The sequence below is a fragment of the Nicotiana sylvestris genome, chromosome 1 (genome assembly GCF_000393655.2).
Source record: "Nicotiana sylvestris chromosome 1, ASM39365v2, whole genome shotgun sequence".
In the NCBI taxonomy this organism is placed as follows: Eukaryota; Viridiplantae; Streptophyta; class Magnoliopsida; order Solanales; family Solanaceae; genus Nicotiana; species Nicotiana sylvestris.
The window spans coordinates 97159273-97177315 of record NC_091057.1 but is presented as its reverse complement, the minus strand read 5'-3'; the positions used below and the strand labels follow the sequence as shown (position 1 = coordinate 97177315).

The 18043-nt window shown below is 40.9% G+C and overlaps 1 protein-coding gene across 1 annotated transcript; it reads right to left on the bottom strand.

Annotated features, from left to right (window-relative positions):
* Nucleotides 1–394: 394 nt before the first annotated feature.
* On the bottom strand, nt 395–964 carry LOC138872534 (uncharacterized mitochondrial protein AtMg00810-like). The gene has a single exon (XM_070150722.1). The coding sequence runs from the start codon at nt 962–964 to the stop codon at nt 395–397; it is 570 nt and encodes a 189-aa protein (XP_070006823.1).
* Nucleotides 965–18043: the final 17079 nt, after the last annotated feature.

The window sequence follows — 18043 nt, the reverse complement described above, 5'->3', positions numbered from 1 at the left end:
TATTTCAGCGGTACAGATGGAAAATTAATATTAATACTTACAGCAAATTAAAGCTAAACACTCATAATAAAGGAAATAAAATATTTCAAAAAGATACAAAAGATTTGTTTTACAAATTTGGCACAATGCCAATGTTTTTCCGTAGTAAACAAAATCTTTCCTTTAAAAGAGGTTTTGTGAAAATATCGGCAAGTTGAGATTTAGTGCTAATGAACTCTAATACAATATCACCTTTAGCAACATAATCATGGATAAAATGATGCTTGATTTCTATATGCTTTTCTCTAGAATGATGCACATAATTTTTTGACAAATATATGGCACTAGTATTATCACAAAATATAGAAGTAGAGGTAAGAGATAGATCATACTCAAGAAGTTGATGCATTATCCACTAAACTTGTGTACAACAGCTTCCAACAGCTAAATATTCTGCTTCAGTTGTTGATAAGGCAACACAATTTTCTTTCTTTCTATTCCAAGAAACTAGTGCATTTCCCAAAAGTTGACATGTACCACTCGTACTCTTCCTGTCGATCTTATCACCTGCAAAATCTGCTTCTGAAAAACCTCTTAGAGCAAAATTGTTAGAATGAGCATACCATAATCCTAGTTTAAAGCTACCAATAAGGTATCTTATAATACGTTTAACAGCAGTAAGATGGGATTCCTTAGGAGACGACTGAAATCTTGCGCACTTGTAAACACTGAACATAATATCTGGTCGACTAGCAGTGAGATATAATAAGGATCCAATCATTCCTCTATACATAGTTTCATCAACATTTTTTCCATTGATGTCTCCATCAAGCGTCGTTGTTGGACTCATTGGAGTTCCAATAGACTTAGAATTCTCCATGCCAAACTTCTTTATAAGTTCCTTGGTGTACTTGGTTTGGCTAATGAAGATCCCTTTAGGAGACTGTTTGATTTGCAGTCTAAGAAAGAAAGTTAATTCTCCCATCATACTCATTTCAAATTCTCTTTTCATAGAAAGAACAAATTATTCACCTAGAATAGAGTTAGGACTACCAAAAATAATGTCATCAACATAAATTTGAGTAATAAGATTAACTGAACTTGAATGCTTAATGACAGAGTTGTATCCATATTACCTCGTTTGAAACCTTGGTTTAGAAGGAAAGAGCTTAAACTTTTATTCCAAGCACGAGGAGCTTGCTTGAGTTCGTACAGAGCTTTAGTCAACTTGTATACATGATCCGGAAGAGTGACATTTACAAATCCAGGCGGTTGCTTCAAATATACTTCTTCAGAGATGTAGCTATTTAGAAACGCACTTTTTACATCCATTTGAAACAGTCTAAATCCTTTGCGAGCAGCAAATGCAAGTAATATTCGAATAGATTCCAATCTTCCTACATGTGTGAAAGTTTCATCATAATCGATTCCTTCTTTCTGAGAGTATCATTGCACAACTAGCATTGCTTTATTTCGAACTACTTGTCCAGATTCATTTAATTTATTCCTGAACACCCATTTTGTTCCTACAATAGAGGAGTTTGAAGGTTTTGGAACCCGTTCCCACACTTTATTTCTTTCAAACTGATCAAGTACATCTTTCATTACTTTGATCTAGTGAACATCTTTCAATGCTTCATCCACTTTCTTTGGCTCAAGTTGAGAAATTAGAGCCACATGTGATTTGAGCTTTTGGGATCTTCTGGTAGTGATTCCTTCTTGTGGGTCTCTGATAATGAATTTTTGAGTATAGCCAGGTTAACTTTTCCATTCATTTGGAGTGTTTTAGGAAGGTTATCTTTCCACATTAGTCGACTAATCTATTTGGAAAGGTTTGTGATCTTCAATATGATCTTCAGTTGACTAAGTTTGTTGACCAGTTGACTCATTTTGATGATCTTTTCCTACAACAACAGATTTAGGGACAATAAAAATTTCCTCATCTTCAGGAAGTTTTTCATTCCTTAAGCGAGGGTTAGTATCAACGAAAACAACATGAATTGATTCTTCAATGGATAAGGTTCTTTTATTATAAACCCAATATGCTCTACTTGAGGGAGAGTATCCAAGAAATATATCTTCGTCACTTTTAGGATCAAACTTACCCAGATTATCCTTTTCATTGTTGTGAATGAAACATTTGCATCCAAAAGGGTAAAAATAGCTAATGTTGGGTTCTTACTATTTCATAGTTCATATGGCGTCCTTTTAAGGATTGGTCGAATCAGACACTTGTTGATGATATGACATGCTGTGCTCATAGCTTCTGCCCAGAAATAGTGAGGTAAAGAATTCTCCACAATCATGGTTCTTGCCATGTCGTGTAAAGTTCTATTTTTACATTCTACCACTCCATTCTGTTATAGTGACCTTGGTGAAGAGAAATTGTGAGATATTCCTTGGTCATGACAAAAATTTCAAAAGCTCTGCTTTCAAATTCTCCTCCATGATCACTTCTGATAGTGGAAATGTAGTATCCTTTTTCTCGTTGAACCTTCTTACAAAATACTTCAAAATTCCTTAGAGCTTCATCTTTATGATTTAAAAATATAACCCATGTAAATCGAGAAACATCATCCATAATAACAAAATCATATTTCCTACCACCTATACTAGCAGTTCTAGTTGGACCAAATAAATCCATATACCATAGTTGAAGAGGTTTAGAGGTAGAGATAATGTTTTTGATTTTGAAAGATGAGCGAGTTTGTTTTCATAGTTGACATCCATCACAAATATGATCTTCTGAAAATCTAGTTTTAGAAGACCAATGACAAGATCATGTTTAGAAAGTTTTTGAATAGTATGCATGCTAGCATGACCAAGTTTTCTATGCTAGACCCATGAATCATTAATCATAGAAACAAGACAAATTTGATCCCTAAGATTATCTATATTGCTAATAGTATAGACATTCATGTCTCTATTACCTGACAGAATGACCTTACCTAATTCGTCTTCTATAAACCAACCATGTTTCTTAAAACGAACCTCATAGTCATTATCACATAGTTGACTGATACTGAGAAGATTGTAGATGAGTTCATCAACCAAGTATACTTCGTCTACATCACATGTCAAGCTTAGAGGAACTTTTCCAACTCCAATTATATTACCTTTTGATTTATCTCCAAAAGTGATTGTTCCTCCATCTAGTTTGGTGACTGTTTTGAATAGTTGTTTGTCACCAGTCATATGTCTGGAACACGCTCTATCGAGATACAATTTTCCTTTTCGATTCTTCTTGCGGTGTTCCTGAAAAATAAAATTACTTGTTTTTAGGTACCCAAGCCTGCTTAGGTCCTGAATGGTTAGGTTCTGAGTGTTAATTTGATTAGAAGATTTAGGTCGCCAGACCCATCTCCTATTATCCTTGAACCTTCAATGATTAGAGACCACGTTTACCACAAAAAAAACATGATGGATTACTGCGATTTTCAGAGCCTCTTTCTGTTCTGATTCTGTTTCTGCATTAGTTAGTATTGTGACCATTTTTACCACAAAAGGATCATGCCTGAGATTTTTTAGGATTGTGAGGAGCAGTCTGGTTTGATTTGACAAAACTATGACTGGTGGATTTTTGCAGTCCATTCAGTCGAAGTTCAATTTCATTTACTTCATCTTGAAGCATATCACGCTCAATTTCACAGACTTCCAGCTTCAAAGCCCAATCTTTCTTTTCTCTTTTGATTTTTCTAAGTTCATTCAGAACTCTTTCAAAATCTACAATAGCAATATTAATAAATTCTTGAAGTTCATAACAGCTGGGACATGTAGGAAGACGTACCTCACGGGTTCCCTCGTCTGCCATAAGGCCAAGTTCATTTGGGTTTTCTTCCTCATCTGCTTCTTTATCTGCCATCAGTCCAAGCTCCCCTAAATCTTCATTTTCATCAATAGCCATGAAACACATATTTGAAATTTCTTCATGATCAGATTCTTCTTCATCACTCTAAGCTCTAAAAGATTTCTTCTTTTGCATGTTTCTGCTGAGCTTCTATCAGAACAATCAACTTGAATGTATCCAAATTTTTCACATCCATAGCACCTCCAATCATTTTTATTATTTTCATTATTTATCCTTCCTTTCCTAAAGTTAGACTTCCCTCTTATGTTATTTCTGTTCTTCCTCATCATGTTTGTTACAACCTGAGAGACGTCACGACCCTAACCCCGAACCTGGTCGTGATGGCGCCTTTAGTGAAGACAAATCCAGCCAACTAAACCCAATTCAATTGTTAAAGTAGTTAAGCAACATAAAAGCAGTCTGAAACATGATTTAATGATAATAAGTAGCGAAAATACAACATGACACAGCCCTAACCGGGGTGTTACAAGTCATGAACATCTAAGAGTACTGAGTCCTCAAATGTAACTACAGATTTTTAAACACTAAACTAAGAACATAAGGGAAATAGATAGAGAGGAGCTCCAGGCTGCGAAACGCCAACAGCTACCTAAAGACTCCTCGAAGATCTTCCTGAAGCTGGAATGAATCAGCACTCGGGAGCGGGACCAGCTATGCCTGAATCTGCACACAGGGTGCATGGAGTAAAGTGAGTACTCCAACTCAGTGAGTAACAAATGTACATAATGACTAAGAGTAAGAAAACACGTAAGGCACATGACAATCTATAATGAAGCAGCAAAAATCATTGAAAAATAGTAAACTAGTGAAAAATCAAGTAAAACGTCTTTCAACAAGTGAACAAGTAATTGACAGGTAATTAAGGTAAAGTAAACAAATAGAAGTTCGCCCCTCGGGCACAATATCAGCAAATCCGCCCATCTGGCAACATCTCAGAACAATACCGGCCCCTCGGGCTCAATCTCACATCACAATGGGTACTTTCGCTCACTGGGGGTGTGCAGACTCCTGGAGGGTCCCCTTACGGCCCAAGCGCAATATCAAGCCATCTCGTGGCATCAACACTAGGCCCTCGGCCTCATATCAATCAATCCACCTCGTGGCGTACATATCTCAGGCCCTCGACCTCAAATCAATATCAGTGTTTCCTCACAGTATAGGCCCTCGGCCTTACTCAGTCAAAATTCTCAAAAGCCCTTCGGGCAATAGTAAAACAGTGTTTCTCAACCCAAACATCATTTAAAATATCATTTAAGTAATAAAACTGAGTAAACATGGCTGAGTATGAAAACAGTGGGAAATAGCATGACTGAGTTCAAATATAAAGTCAAACAGTGAGGAAATATCAGTAAAAAGCCCCGAAGGGTTCAAATAGTTGGCACAAAGCCCAAATATGGCATTCAGCCAAAATAATGATGATAGCAAACAGTTTTCAATCAAATACGTGGTAAAATCATCAATCGGGACGGACCAAGTCACAAATCCCCAATAGTGCACGACCACACGCTCGTCATCAAGCGTGTACCTCACCTCAATATAGCACTACGATGTGCAATCCGGGGTTTCAAACCCTTAGAACATCATTTACAATCATTACTCACCTCAAACCAGTTAAATCTCTAGCTCGCGATGCCTTTGCCCCTCGAATCGGCCTCTACGAGTGTTGAAACTATCCAAAATCAGAACGAGGACGTCAAAATATGCTAAGGGAACGAAGCTCAAGCGAAAACAATCAATAAAGGGCACAAATCTCGAAATTACCAAAACCCGACCCCTGGGACCGCATGTTGAAATTCAGAAATTCTCGCACCAATAGATTACTTATCTCCCCACGAGTTCATACATATCAACAATACTAAAATCAGAATCCAAATGACCCCTCAAATCCTCCTTTAAAGACTTCTTAAACTCAAGCCCTAATCCTCTATTTTTAGCCCTTTAATTCCTTTAGTTACAGCCTTAATCCATGAAATACTACCATAGAAATGTGTTTTAGGTCCAAAATCCTTACCTTAACGAAGTCTCCTTGATTTCTCTCTTCAAAACCGCCCAAAGCTCCCGAATCCGTGTTAAAAAATGGTGAAAACCTTCAAAAATCGCGAAGAAAAACTTATATACCTTCTTCCCAGGGACACCCGCATCTATGGTCCAAAACCCACTTCTACGGTACCACATTTGTGGTTAATTCCTCCTCTTCTGTAGAAATCACTAACAGCCCAAAAGTCGCATCTGCGATATGCCTTCCGCATCTATGGCTCCGCAGATGCAGCCATCTGTACCGCTTCTGCGGTCACTGGCAAATACTCATAATTAGCTTCTGCGGTCACTCCATCACATATGCGGCACCGCACCTGCGATCCCTAAACCGCAGGTGCGAAAACACCAGAAGCAGCAAAACTTCAGCAGTTGCAATAATATCTCAACTCTTCCGTTAATCATCCGAAATCACCTCGAGTCCCCCGGGGCCTCAAACCAAAGCACAAACATAACCCAATACCTTATTCAAACTTGTTCCAACCACCAAAACACCTCAAACAACATTAAATCACCCAGAATACATCGGATTCAAGCCAAACTTTCTAAAATCTTCCAAATTACGCTTTCGATAAAAAATCCAACCAAACCACGTCCGAATGACCTGAAATTTTGCACACACATCCCAAATGACCCAACGGAACTACTGCAACTCTCGGAATTCCATTCTGACCCCTATATCAAAATCTCGCCTGCCAACCGGAAATCGCCAAAATATCAACTTCGCCAATTCAAGCCTAAATCTACTCCAAACCTCCAAAACCCATTCCGATTATGATCCTAAGTCATAAATCACCTCCTGAAGATAAACGAATCATCGGAACTCACATCCGAGCTCTCTAACACCTAAGTCAATATCCGGTTGGCTTTTCCAACTTAAACCTCCTTAAAAGAGACTAAGTATCACAACCTTACCAAAATTATTCGAATTCGATCCAACCAACCCGATACCACAAAACACGGATAACGAAGCATAAAGAAGCATAAATGGGGGAAACAGAGCGGTAACTCATGAGACGACTAGCCGGGTCGTCACATCCTCCCAAACTTAAACAAACGTTCGTCCTCGAACGAGTCAAGAAACATACCTAAAGCCTCGAATAGGTGAGGATATCTGCTACGCATCTCCCGCTCGGTCTCCCAGGTAGGCTCCTCCACAGGCCGACCTCTCTACTACACTTTTACTGAAGCTATATCCTTTGACCTCAACTTTCAAACCAGACGACCCATGATAGCTACTGGCTCCACATTGTAAGTAAAATCATCTTCCAACTGAACCGTGCTGAAATCCAAAACATGAGACGGATCCCCAATATACTTTCGGAGCATAAAAACATGAAATACCGAATGCACACTCGACAAACTGGAGAGAAAAGCAAGCTCATAAGCCACCTCCCCAATCCTCTGAAGCACCTCAAAAGGCCCAATGAATCGCGGACTCAATTTCCCTTTCTTTCCAAATCTCATACACCCTTCATGGGTGAAACCGTCAACAGAACCTTCTCGCCAACCATGTAGGACACATCTCGGACCTTCCTATTAGCATAACTCTTTTGCCTCGACTGCGCTGTACGAAGCCTCTCCTGAATCACTTTCACCTTCTCCAAAGCATCATGCACCAAATCAGTCCCCAATAGCCTAGCCTCACCAGGCTCGAACCAACCAACTGGAGATCTACACTGCCTCTCATACAAAGCCTCATATTGAGCCATCTGAATACTCGACTGGTAGCTGTTGTTATAAGCAAACTATGCAAGCGGTAGAAACTGATCCCATGACCCTCCAAAATCAATGACACAAGCATGCAACATATCCTCCAATATCTGAATAGTACGCTCGGACTGCCCGTCCGTCTGAGGATGAAAACTTATGCTTAACTCAACTTGAGTACCCAACTCTCACTGCACAGACCTCCAAAACTGCGAAGTAAAGTGAGTGCTCCTATCTGAAATGATGGAAACTGGGACACCATGCAAACGAACAATCTCTCGGATATAGATCCCTGCCAACCACTCTGAAGAATATGTAGTACACATAGGAATGAAGTGCGCGGATTTGGTCAGCCGATCCACAATCACCCAAATAGTATCGAACTTTCTCAAAGTCCGTGGAAGTTCAACTACAAAGTCCATAGTGATCCTCTACCACTTTCACTCGGGAATAACTATCTGCTGAAGCAAGCCACCCGATCTTTGATGCTCATATTTCACCTGCTGACAATTGAGACACTGAGCCACAAATCCCACAATATCTTTCTTCATTCTTCTCCACCAATAGTGCTGCCTAGAATCCTGATACATCTTCGCGGCACTCGGATGAATGGAATACCGCGAGCTATGGGCCTCCTCCAGAATCAACTCCCGAAGCCCATCCACATTGGGCACACAAATCTAGCCCTGCGTCCTTAATACCCCATTATCTCTAATGGTCACATCTATAACATTATCAAGCTGAACTCTGTCTTTAAGGACAAGCAAGTGTGGATCATCATACTGGCGCTCTATGATGCGATCATATAAGGAAGACCGAGAAACCACACAAGCCAATACCCGACTAGGCTCCGAAATATCCAACCTCACGAACCTATTGGCCAAGGCCTAAACATCAACTGCAAGAGGTCTCTTCCCAACTGGAATATATGCTAAACTCCCCATACTCATGGCCTTTCGTCTCAAAGCATCGGCCACCACATTGGCCTTTCCCGGATGGTACAATATAGTGATATCATAATCCTTAAGCAACTCCAACCATCTCCGCTGCCTCAAATCAAGATCCTTTTGCTTGAACAAATGTTGAAGACTGCGATAATCAGTGAACACCTCACAAGATACGCCATACAACTAATGCCTCCAAATCTTTAACACGCGTGAACTATGGCAACCAACTCCAAATCACGAACGGGGTAGTTCTTCTCATGGGGCTTCAACTGACGAGAAGCATAAGCAATAACTCTACCCTCCTGCATCAACACACAACCAATCCCAACTCTCGAAGCATCACAATACACGGTATTTGAACCTGAAGCTGATGGCAAAACCAATACTGGAGCTGTGGTCAAAGCTATCTTGAGCTTCTGAAAGCTCTCATCACACTCGTCCAACCATACAAATAAAGCACCCTTCTAAGTCAGCGTGGTCAATGGTGATGCGATAGATGAGAATCCCTGAACAAACCGGCGATAATAGCCTGCCAAACCAAGAAAATTGCGAATCTCTATGGCTGAGGACGATTTGGGCCAACTCTGAACGGCCTTTATCTTCTTTGGATCAACATGAATACCCTCGCTGGACACCACGTGCCCCAAGAAAGCCACTGAACTAAGCCAAAACTCACACTTGGAGAACTTTGCATAAAGTTTCTCCTCCCTCGATCTCTGCAACACAACCCTCAAATTCCTCGCGTACTCCTCCTAACTACGCGAATACACCAGAATATCATCAATGAAGACTATGACAAACGAATTGAGATAAGGCCGGAACACGTTGTTCATCAAATGCATGAACGTTGCTGAGGCATTGGTCAGCCCAAAAGACATCACCAAGAACTCATAATGACCATATCGGGTCTTGAAAGTCGTCTTAAGAATATCCGAATCCCTGATCTTTAACTGGTGATAATTCAAACGGAAATCAATCTTGGAGAACACCTTCGCTCCCTGAAGATGGTCAAATAGATCATCAATGTGAGGCAAAGAATACTTGTTCTTAATTATTACCTTGTTCAATTGTCTATAATCAATGCACATTCTCATTGTGCCATCATTCTTCTTCTTTACAAACAGAACCGGTGGACCCCAAGGTGACACATACTAGGCCGAATGAACCCTTTATCTAGGAGTTCTTGAAGCTGTTCTTTTAATTCCTTCAACTCCGCTGGTACCATATGATACGACGGAATAGAAATGGGCTGAGTGACCGGCACCAGGTCTATACCAAAATCAATATCCTTGTCCAGTGGCATGCTCGGCAGGTCTGCCGGAAATACATCGGAAAAATCCCTCACAACTAGAACAAAATCAATATTGGGGGTTTCAGCTCCGACATCCCTCACAAACGCTAGATATGAAAGACAACCCTTCCCAACCATACGATGGGCCTTCAAGAAAGAGATCACCCTACTAGGAACATAATCAGTCACACCTCGCCACTCGATCTGTGGCACACCTGGCATAGCCAATGTGACTGTCTTAGCATGACAGTCCAGAATAGCACGACACGGAGATAACCAATCCATGCCCAAAATGACATCAAAATCTACCATGATCAATAGTAATAGATCCACTCGGGTCTCCATACCCCTAATAGTCACCACACACGACCGGTACATACGGTCTACAACAACAGTATCACCCACCGGGGTAGATACATGAACAGGTAAAGAAAGAAACTCATGGGGCATACCCAAATAACGAGACAAGTATGATGACATATAAGAAAAGGTGGAACCGGGATCAAATAATACAGAGGCATCTCTATGGGAGACAAACAATACCTGTAATGATAGCATCAGAAGCAATAGGATCGGATCTGCTTGGGAGTGCATAGAAATGGGCCTGACCGCCCCTGATTGATCTCCCCCTCTGGGGAAACCCTTGGCTGACTAACCTCCACCCCTAGCTGGCTAAGCGAGTGGTGGCGAAGAAACTGGCGTTAAAGCCGATGACTGACCCCTTTGCTGGGACGAACTAGCAACACAACGAGGACACTGCCTCCACATGTGTCCCATCTCACCACACTCATAACAACTCCCAGGTGCTAGATAAGGGGACTGAAGGGAACCCATCGCACTGAAGTGACTAGCTGATGCACTCGGCATAGAAGAGCCCCGGACTGATGGAGCACGGGTCGAACTCTGAGCTGGAAGGGCACTAAGTGATGACTGGCCCTGTTGAGAACTGTGATGACCATGCCCCGAAGATGCCCCACGATAACCGGGGTGAGCTGATTGAGCAGACCTGAATGAACGGCATCTGCCGTGCTGAAACTAACCCCTTAAGGCCTTTTGGCCTCCCTCTTCTCGCGCTCCTAGAAACGAACAGACTCAATCTCATGGGCAATATCCACAACCTTCTCGAAAGTAGCACCTGATACCCTCTCCCTAGTCATGAGAATACGCAGATGATAAGTAAGACCATCCACAAACCTCTTGATCCTCTCTCGATCTGTCGGAATCAACTAGATGGAATGACGAGCCAACTCAGAGAACCTCAACTCATACTAGGGTTGTGCATAATTTGGTAAATACCAAATTACCATGTCGAAACCGAAAATTTTGGTATTTGGTATACGGTATTTCGGTATTTGGTATGGTATTTGGTTTAAGTTTTTAAAAAATTTGGTATTAGGTATGGTATTTAGTATTTTAAAATAAAATACTGAAATACCGATACCGTACCGAAATATATATTATATTACATAAAACACATATTATCAATTATAACAAAAATATAAAAAATCTAAAATTTTAGTTTCCTTTATTCTCTAAGTTCATCAATTAACTCTAAACAAGTAACAAGACATTTTTAATGATCAAATATTCTTTTATGTATAATTTTCTCTATTTGGGTCGACATTTTCTAGTTTAGGACAAAAATTTTGTCAACAAACATTTTCAGTTTTGTATTTTAGAGTACTTTAATTAAGAATATTCGAGTCTATGGCTCTACGCACTAGTTAGTATTCAAACCAAATAAACCGAAGTTACCGAATCGAATAAATCGAAACCAAAAGGAGAAAAATCGAACCATACCAAATTTAATTAGGTACGGTATTGGTATAGGATTTTAAGAAACCGAATACCAAAAATACCGAACCGAAATGTCTAAATACCATACCATACCAATCGACGAACACCCCTAACTCATACTGTGACACGGTCATCTCCCCCTGATGTAACCACTCAAACTGCCTACGCAGCTCCTCTCTATGAGACTGAGGCACATACTTCTCCAAAAAGAGAACGGAGAACTGCTGCTAGGAAAAGGGTGTTGCACCAATAGGCCTACGCCTCTCAAAATCCTCCCACCAAGTGAAAGTAGTTCATGAAAACTGATAGGTGGTAAAAGCGACTCCGCTGGTCTCCAGAATACCTGCAGTACGAAGCATCCTCTGCCACTTATCCAAAAATCCCTGGGCATCCTCGCCCTCTGCGCCACTGAAGGTCAGATGCTGCAATCTACCATATCTCTCCAACCTACGCTGCTCATCCTCTGATATGACAGGAACCACATAGTCCTGAGCAGCTGCAACCGGGTAGGCTGGATGTGCCCCCAGCATCTGAAGTCCCTGCACCACCTGCTCAGGTGTGTAAGCGGCGGGAGTCTGATTGCCTCTCCCGGCCTGTGAAGTAACTGCAGTTGTAGTGGCTGAAACTGCCTGAGTCAGGCCAGTGCAAACTGATAAGATCTATGCCAAGGCCTCCTGAAGACCCAGAATCACGATGGGCACAGTTGGTGCCTGAACTGGTGCTGCTGGAGCGTCCATAGCTGGGACCTAGTCCTGAACTGGGACAGCTAGTGGATCCACAGGTGTTTCACTCGCTACTCTGTCTCTACCACGACCATGGCCGCGTCCTCGGCCTCTGGTGGACACAACTGGTGGCACTGGTGGTCGTCCACCCTGTCCGGTAGCGCGTGTCCTCACCATCTGTGAGAGAATAGAATAACGAAAGTTTAGTACTTGGATCAACAAGTTCGCACAACAAGAATTTCAAGAATGTTAAGTTTTTTTCTAAAGGTTTTGCAGCCTCTCGAGGATAAATACAGACGTCTCCGTACCGATCCGCGAGACTCTACTAAACCTACTCATGACTCATGATACCTATGTAACCTAGGATCTAATACCAACTTGTCACGACCCTAACCCTGAACCCGGTCGTGATGGCTCCTCTCGTAAAGACAAGGCCAGCCAACTAAACCCAATTCACTTGTTAATGTAGTTAAGCAACATAAAAGCAGTCTGAAACATGATTTAATGATAATAAGTAGAGCAAATACAACCCAACACAGCCCTAACCGGGGTGTCACAAGTCACGAGCATCTAACAGTACTGAATCCTCAAATGTAACTATAGAGTTTTAAACACTGAACTAAGAACATAAAGGAAATAGATAGAGAGGAGCTCTAGGCTACAAAATGCCAACAGCTACCTAAAGACTCCTCGAAGATCCGCCTGAAGCTGGAATGAATCAACACTCGGGAGCGGGACTAGCTACGCCTGAATCTGCACACAAGGTGCACGGAGTAAAGTGAGTACTCCAAATCAGTGAGTAACAAATGTAAATAATGACTGAAAGTAAGAAAACATGTAAGGCACATAACATTCTATAATGAAGCAGTAAAAATCATTCAAAAGCAGTAAACTAGTGAAAAAACAATAAAACTTCTTTCAACAAGTAAACAAGTAATTGACAGGTAATTAAGGTAAAGTAAACAAATAGAAGTTCGGCCCTAGGGCACAGTATTAGCAAATCTGCCCCTCGGGCAACATCTAAGAATAATACCAGCCCCTCGGGCTCAATCTCACATCACAATGGATACCCGCGCTCACTGGGGATGTGTTGAGGGGCCCCTTACGGCCAAAGCGCAATATCAAGCCATCTCATGGCATCAACACTAGGCCCTCAGCCTCATATCAATCAAGCCACATCGTGGCATACATATATCAGGCCCTCGGTCTCAAATCAATATCAGTGTTTCCTCACAACATAGGCCCTCAACCTTACTTAGTCAAAATCCTCACAAGCCTCTCGGGCAATAGTAAAACAGTGTTTCTCAGCCCAAACATCATTTAAAATATCATTTAAGTAATAAAACTGAGTAAACATGGTTGAGTATGAAAATAGTGGGAAATTCAACCAAAATAATGATGATAGCAAACAGTTTTCAATCAAATACGCGGTAAAATCATCAATCGGGGCGGACCAAGTCACAAATCCCTAATAGTGCACGACCCCACACTCATCATCAAGCCTGTGCCTCACCTCAATATAGTAGTACGATGTGCAATCTGGGGTTTCGAACCCTCAGAACATCTTTTACAATCATTACTCACCTCAAACCGGCTAAATCTCTAGCTCGCGATTCCTTTCCCCCTCGAATCGGCCTCCACGTGCGTCGAATCTATCCAAAATCAGAACAAGGACGTCAAAATATGCTAAGGGAACGAAGCCCAAGCAAAAACAATTAATAAAGGGCACAAATCTCGAAATTACCAAAAATCGACCCCCGGGCCCACATCTCAAAATTCAGAAATTCTCGCACCAATACATTTCTTATCTCCCCACGAGTTCATACATATCAACAATACTAAAATCGGAGTCCAAATGACCCCTCAAATCCTCCTTTAAAGGCCTCTTAAACTCAAGCCCTAATCCTCCATTTTTAGCCCTTTAATTCCTTTAATTACAGCCTTAATCCATGAAATACTACCATAGAAATGTGTTTTAGCTCCAAAATCCTTACCTTCACAAAGTCTCCTTGATTTCTCTCTTCAAAATCGCCCAAAGCTCCCGAATCCGTGTTCAAAAATGGTGAAAACCTTCAAAAATCGCGAAGGAAGACTTATATACCTTCTGCCCAAGGACACCCGTATCTGCGGTCCAAAACCCGCTTCTGCGGTACCGCATTTGTGGTTAATTCCTCCGCTTCTGCGAAAATCACTAACAGCCCAAAAGTCACATCTGCGATACGCCTTCCGCATCTGCGGCTCCACAGATGCGGCCATCCTTACCGCTTCTGCGGTCACTGACAAATCCTCATAATCCGCTTCTGCGGCCACTCCATCGCATATGCGATGCCGCACCTGCAGTCCCTAAACCGCAGGTGCAAAAACACCAGAAGCAGCAAAACTTCAGCAGCTGCAATAACATCTCAACTCCTCCATTAACCATCTGAAATCACCCAGAGTCCCCGGGGCCTCAACCCAAAGCACAAACATAACCCAATACCTTATTCAAACTTGTTCCAACCACAAAGACACCTCAAACTACAATAATTACCCAAAGCACATCGGATTTAAGCCAAACTTTCTAAAATCTTCCAAATTACGCTTTTGATCAAAAACCCAACCAAACCACGTCTGAATGACCTAAAATTTTGCACATACATCCCAATGACCCAACGGGACTACTGCAACTCTTAGAATTCCATTCCAACCCTTATATCAAAATCTCGCCTGCCAACAGGAAATCGCCAAAATATCAACTTCGCTAATTCAAGCCTAAATATAATCCAAACCTCCAAAACCCATTTCGATCACGCTCCTAAGTCATAAATCACCTCCTGAAGCTAACCGAACCATCGAAACTGACATCCGAGCCCTCTAACACCTAAGTCAACATCTGATTGATGTTTCCAACTTAAACTTCCTTAAAAGAGACTAAGTGTCTCAAACCTTACCAAAATCATTTCGGATTCGATCCGACCAACCCGATACCATAAAACACAGATAACGAAGCATAAAGAAGTAGAAATGGGGGAAACGAAGCGGTACTTCATGAGACAACTGGCCGGGTCGTCACAAGAGAGCATGGGTATGTTTTCATCTTGTTCTCCGCTTTCTTCTTCCTTTTCATTTTCTGGTTTAGTCACAGTTCTTTTAAAAGCAACTATTTTCTTCTTTTTTGTTAAATTTTCCTATGCAAGTGAGTTTTCTCAAAGGTAATTAGATCACCTATAAGTTGATCATAGGACATTTTGTCAAGATCCTGACACTCGAGAGCAATGACCTTGGGCTGCCAAATCATGGGTAGACTTATGAGAATATTTCTGACTTGTTCTCCGCTTTTTATTGTTATACCAAAGGATTTTAGATCTCCAAGAATTTTGCTGAACCTGGAGAACATTTCCTCTGCAGATTATCCATCCTTCATTTGAAATAGCTCATACTCACGAACCAAAAGATTTATCCTTCTTTCTTTTACCTTGTTAGTTCCTTCATATGTGACCTCTAATTTATCCCACATTTCCTTAGCAGTTTCACTGCTTGAGATTTTTTCATACGCTTCACCATTGATAGCATTGTACAGTAGATTTTTTGATTTGGCATTCACAGTTATGACAATAGCTTGCTCGTCAGTGTAATCATCCAAATCAAGTGGATGAGTTGATACTATGACTTGACCATTCTCATCTTTCTTTGGGGGAATTGAAAGATTTCCCTTTTTTATCACCCGCTAGACTTTGATGTCATATGACATTGTGTATGTTTCCACATCCAATGAGAAAAGAGTTGTCCGTTGAAATATGATGGTCGTACTTGAGAGGTTCCTTCTTGAAATAATGCACCAATGACTGTGTTCGATCCCATGATCTTTTTCTCACTAGCTATTAAGCAATGTTTGTGAGCCTTGCTCTGATACCAATTGAAAGTACAAGAGGGGGGCTGAATTGTGGTCTATTAGAAAATAGTTGAATAAGGATAAGTTTAATCGACTAGATCTCATGTAGAATGAAAATAGAAATAAACAAAGAGAATAGTAAACAGAACAACACACCGGAATTTTATACTAGTTTGGTACTAGTTTGGTACATACGTCCAGTTTCCCTTGGGTCACAAGTGTTCTCTTAGATCTTGAATATAATTACATCAATGACGGTTTTTACTCGTTCACCACCAGCAAAATGTAGCAGCTATATATTTTGAATGTTTACACAACTTACTTTTGTGTTCTAACTCTTCCTATCTTTTATGACACTGGTAAACTGAAGAATATAGTATTTATGCTAAGAAGTAGAGAGACTTAGAAGACAATATGTATAGTTGCGCAAGTCTTCTTTATGAACTGAGCAGACTTCTTATAGGAGAGTTTGAGGTCCGTTGCAATTTGTCTTGACTAAGGCACAGAATCCTCTAAGAGATTTGACCTAAGGGGTGCCTCTCGAATCCTGCACTTGAGATGGGTTGGATTCATTCATGACTTTCCTTGTCGCGTCCTTATTTTATAGAGAGATTTGAGCCATTGAATTTGCTGATTGAAGATGCCGGATATTCTTTGATCTTCACTTGATATATTTCCGTGTTTGATAGTCTTGATCTCTTTCGATTGAGACGGCACGGAAGATTTGGTTTCCTTTTTGATGACTTTTTATCCTTTGATTCAACATCGTCTCCTTTGGTTTAGACATCATCAACTCCTTTGATTCAGCATCATCTCCTTTGGTTTAGACATTGTTTGACCAAAAAGTATTAAACTTTTTGTTAAATTAATTAATGAAGAAGATAGAAGATAAATCTTAGCCAAGGATAATTAACTCTGGATCTAATCACGTCAGATAAGAGAATAATATATAATCAAATTTATAAATTTTGTGGTATCATATAAGATATCAAATATAGATGATAGGCTTACATTCTTGACATATTATCCCGTAATGTGGTGATAAAGATGGAAAAGATGGAATGCCATCGACAGTAACGAGATATATCTTTGTTGACTCAATAATCACGATTACAGAGATTTGTATTTGCTATCTATGTCTTTTCTTGGTTTTCTTTACCTCTTCTCTCTCTAGGAGAGCAGCCCTCCTTTTCTTGTCTTCATACCTCCTATATATTTTATCAATATTCCCTTTTTTCTAACGGTTCTTAACCAGAATGCCTTCATCCCATGATTGTACTTCACGTAACCTCCCCCAAGTATCATGACATTTACTTTGCCATGCAAGCTTTTTGACGGCTCGATCTGGGTAGTGGCTGAGGTGCTCGTTGTTATTACACCTTGTGGGTACGACCATGGCTTAATCGACCTCTTACTATTCCTTTTAGCACTAATCCACGTATGGTCAGATTTTGACCCATACAGTTAGTCCCTTCACCTGTTGGGGTCGCCTCTTGGTGAGCTCGATGGGCGGACTCCATTGATTTAAAAATTGGGAGAAATCTGATTGCTTTATGTGAGGGGCAAGAACCTCATGGCGAGGTGGCGACGTGACACTTTGAGAATTGCATCGGACCATTACGTCAGTTCTAAATTGTACCATCGCGTCAGTTCAGGATGTCATCAATATCCTCCATGCGTCATTATGGCACACATTTCCTAGGTATTGTGTCGTTTCCCCTGCCCTATCCATTTTCTAACTGGAGGCTTTTGGTTTTCCCGGTTAAGGCATTTATATCCCTATAAATAGGGGAGACTCTCATTTGAATGTTATGTTTTCCAATT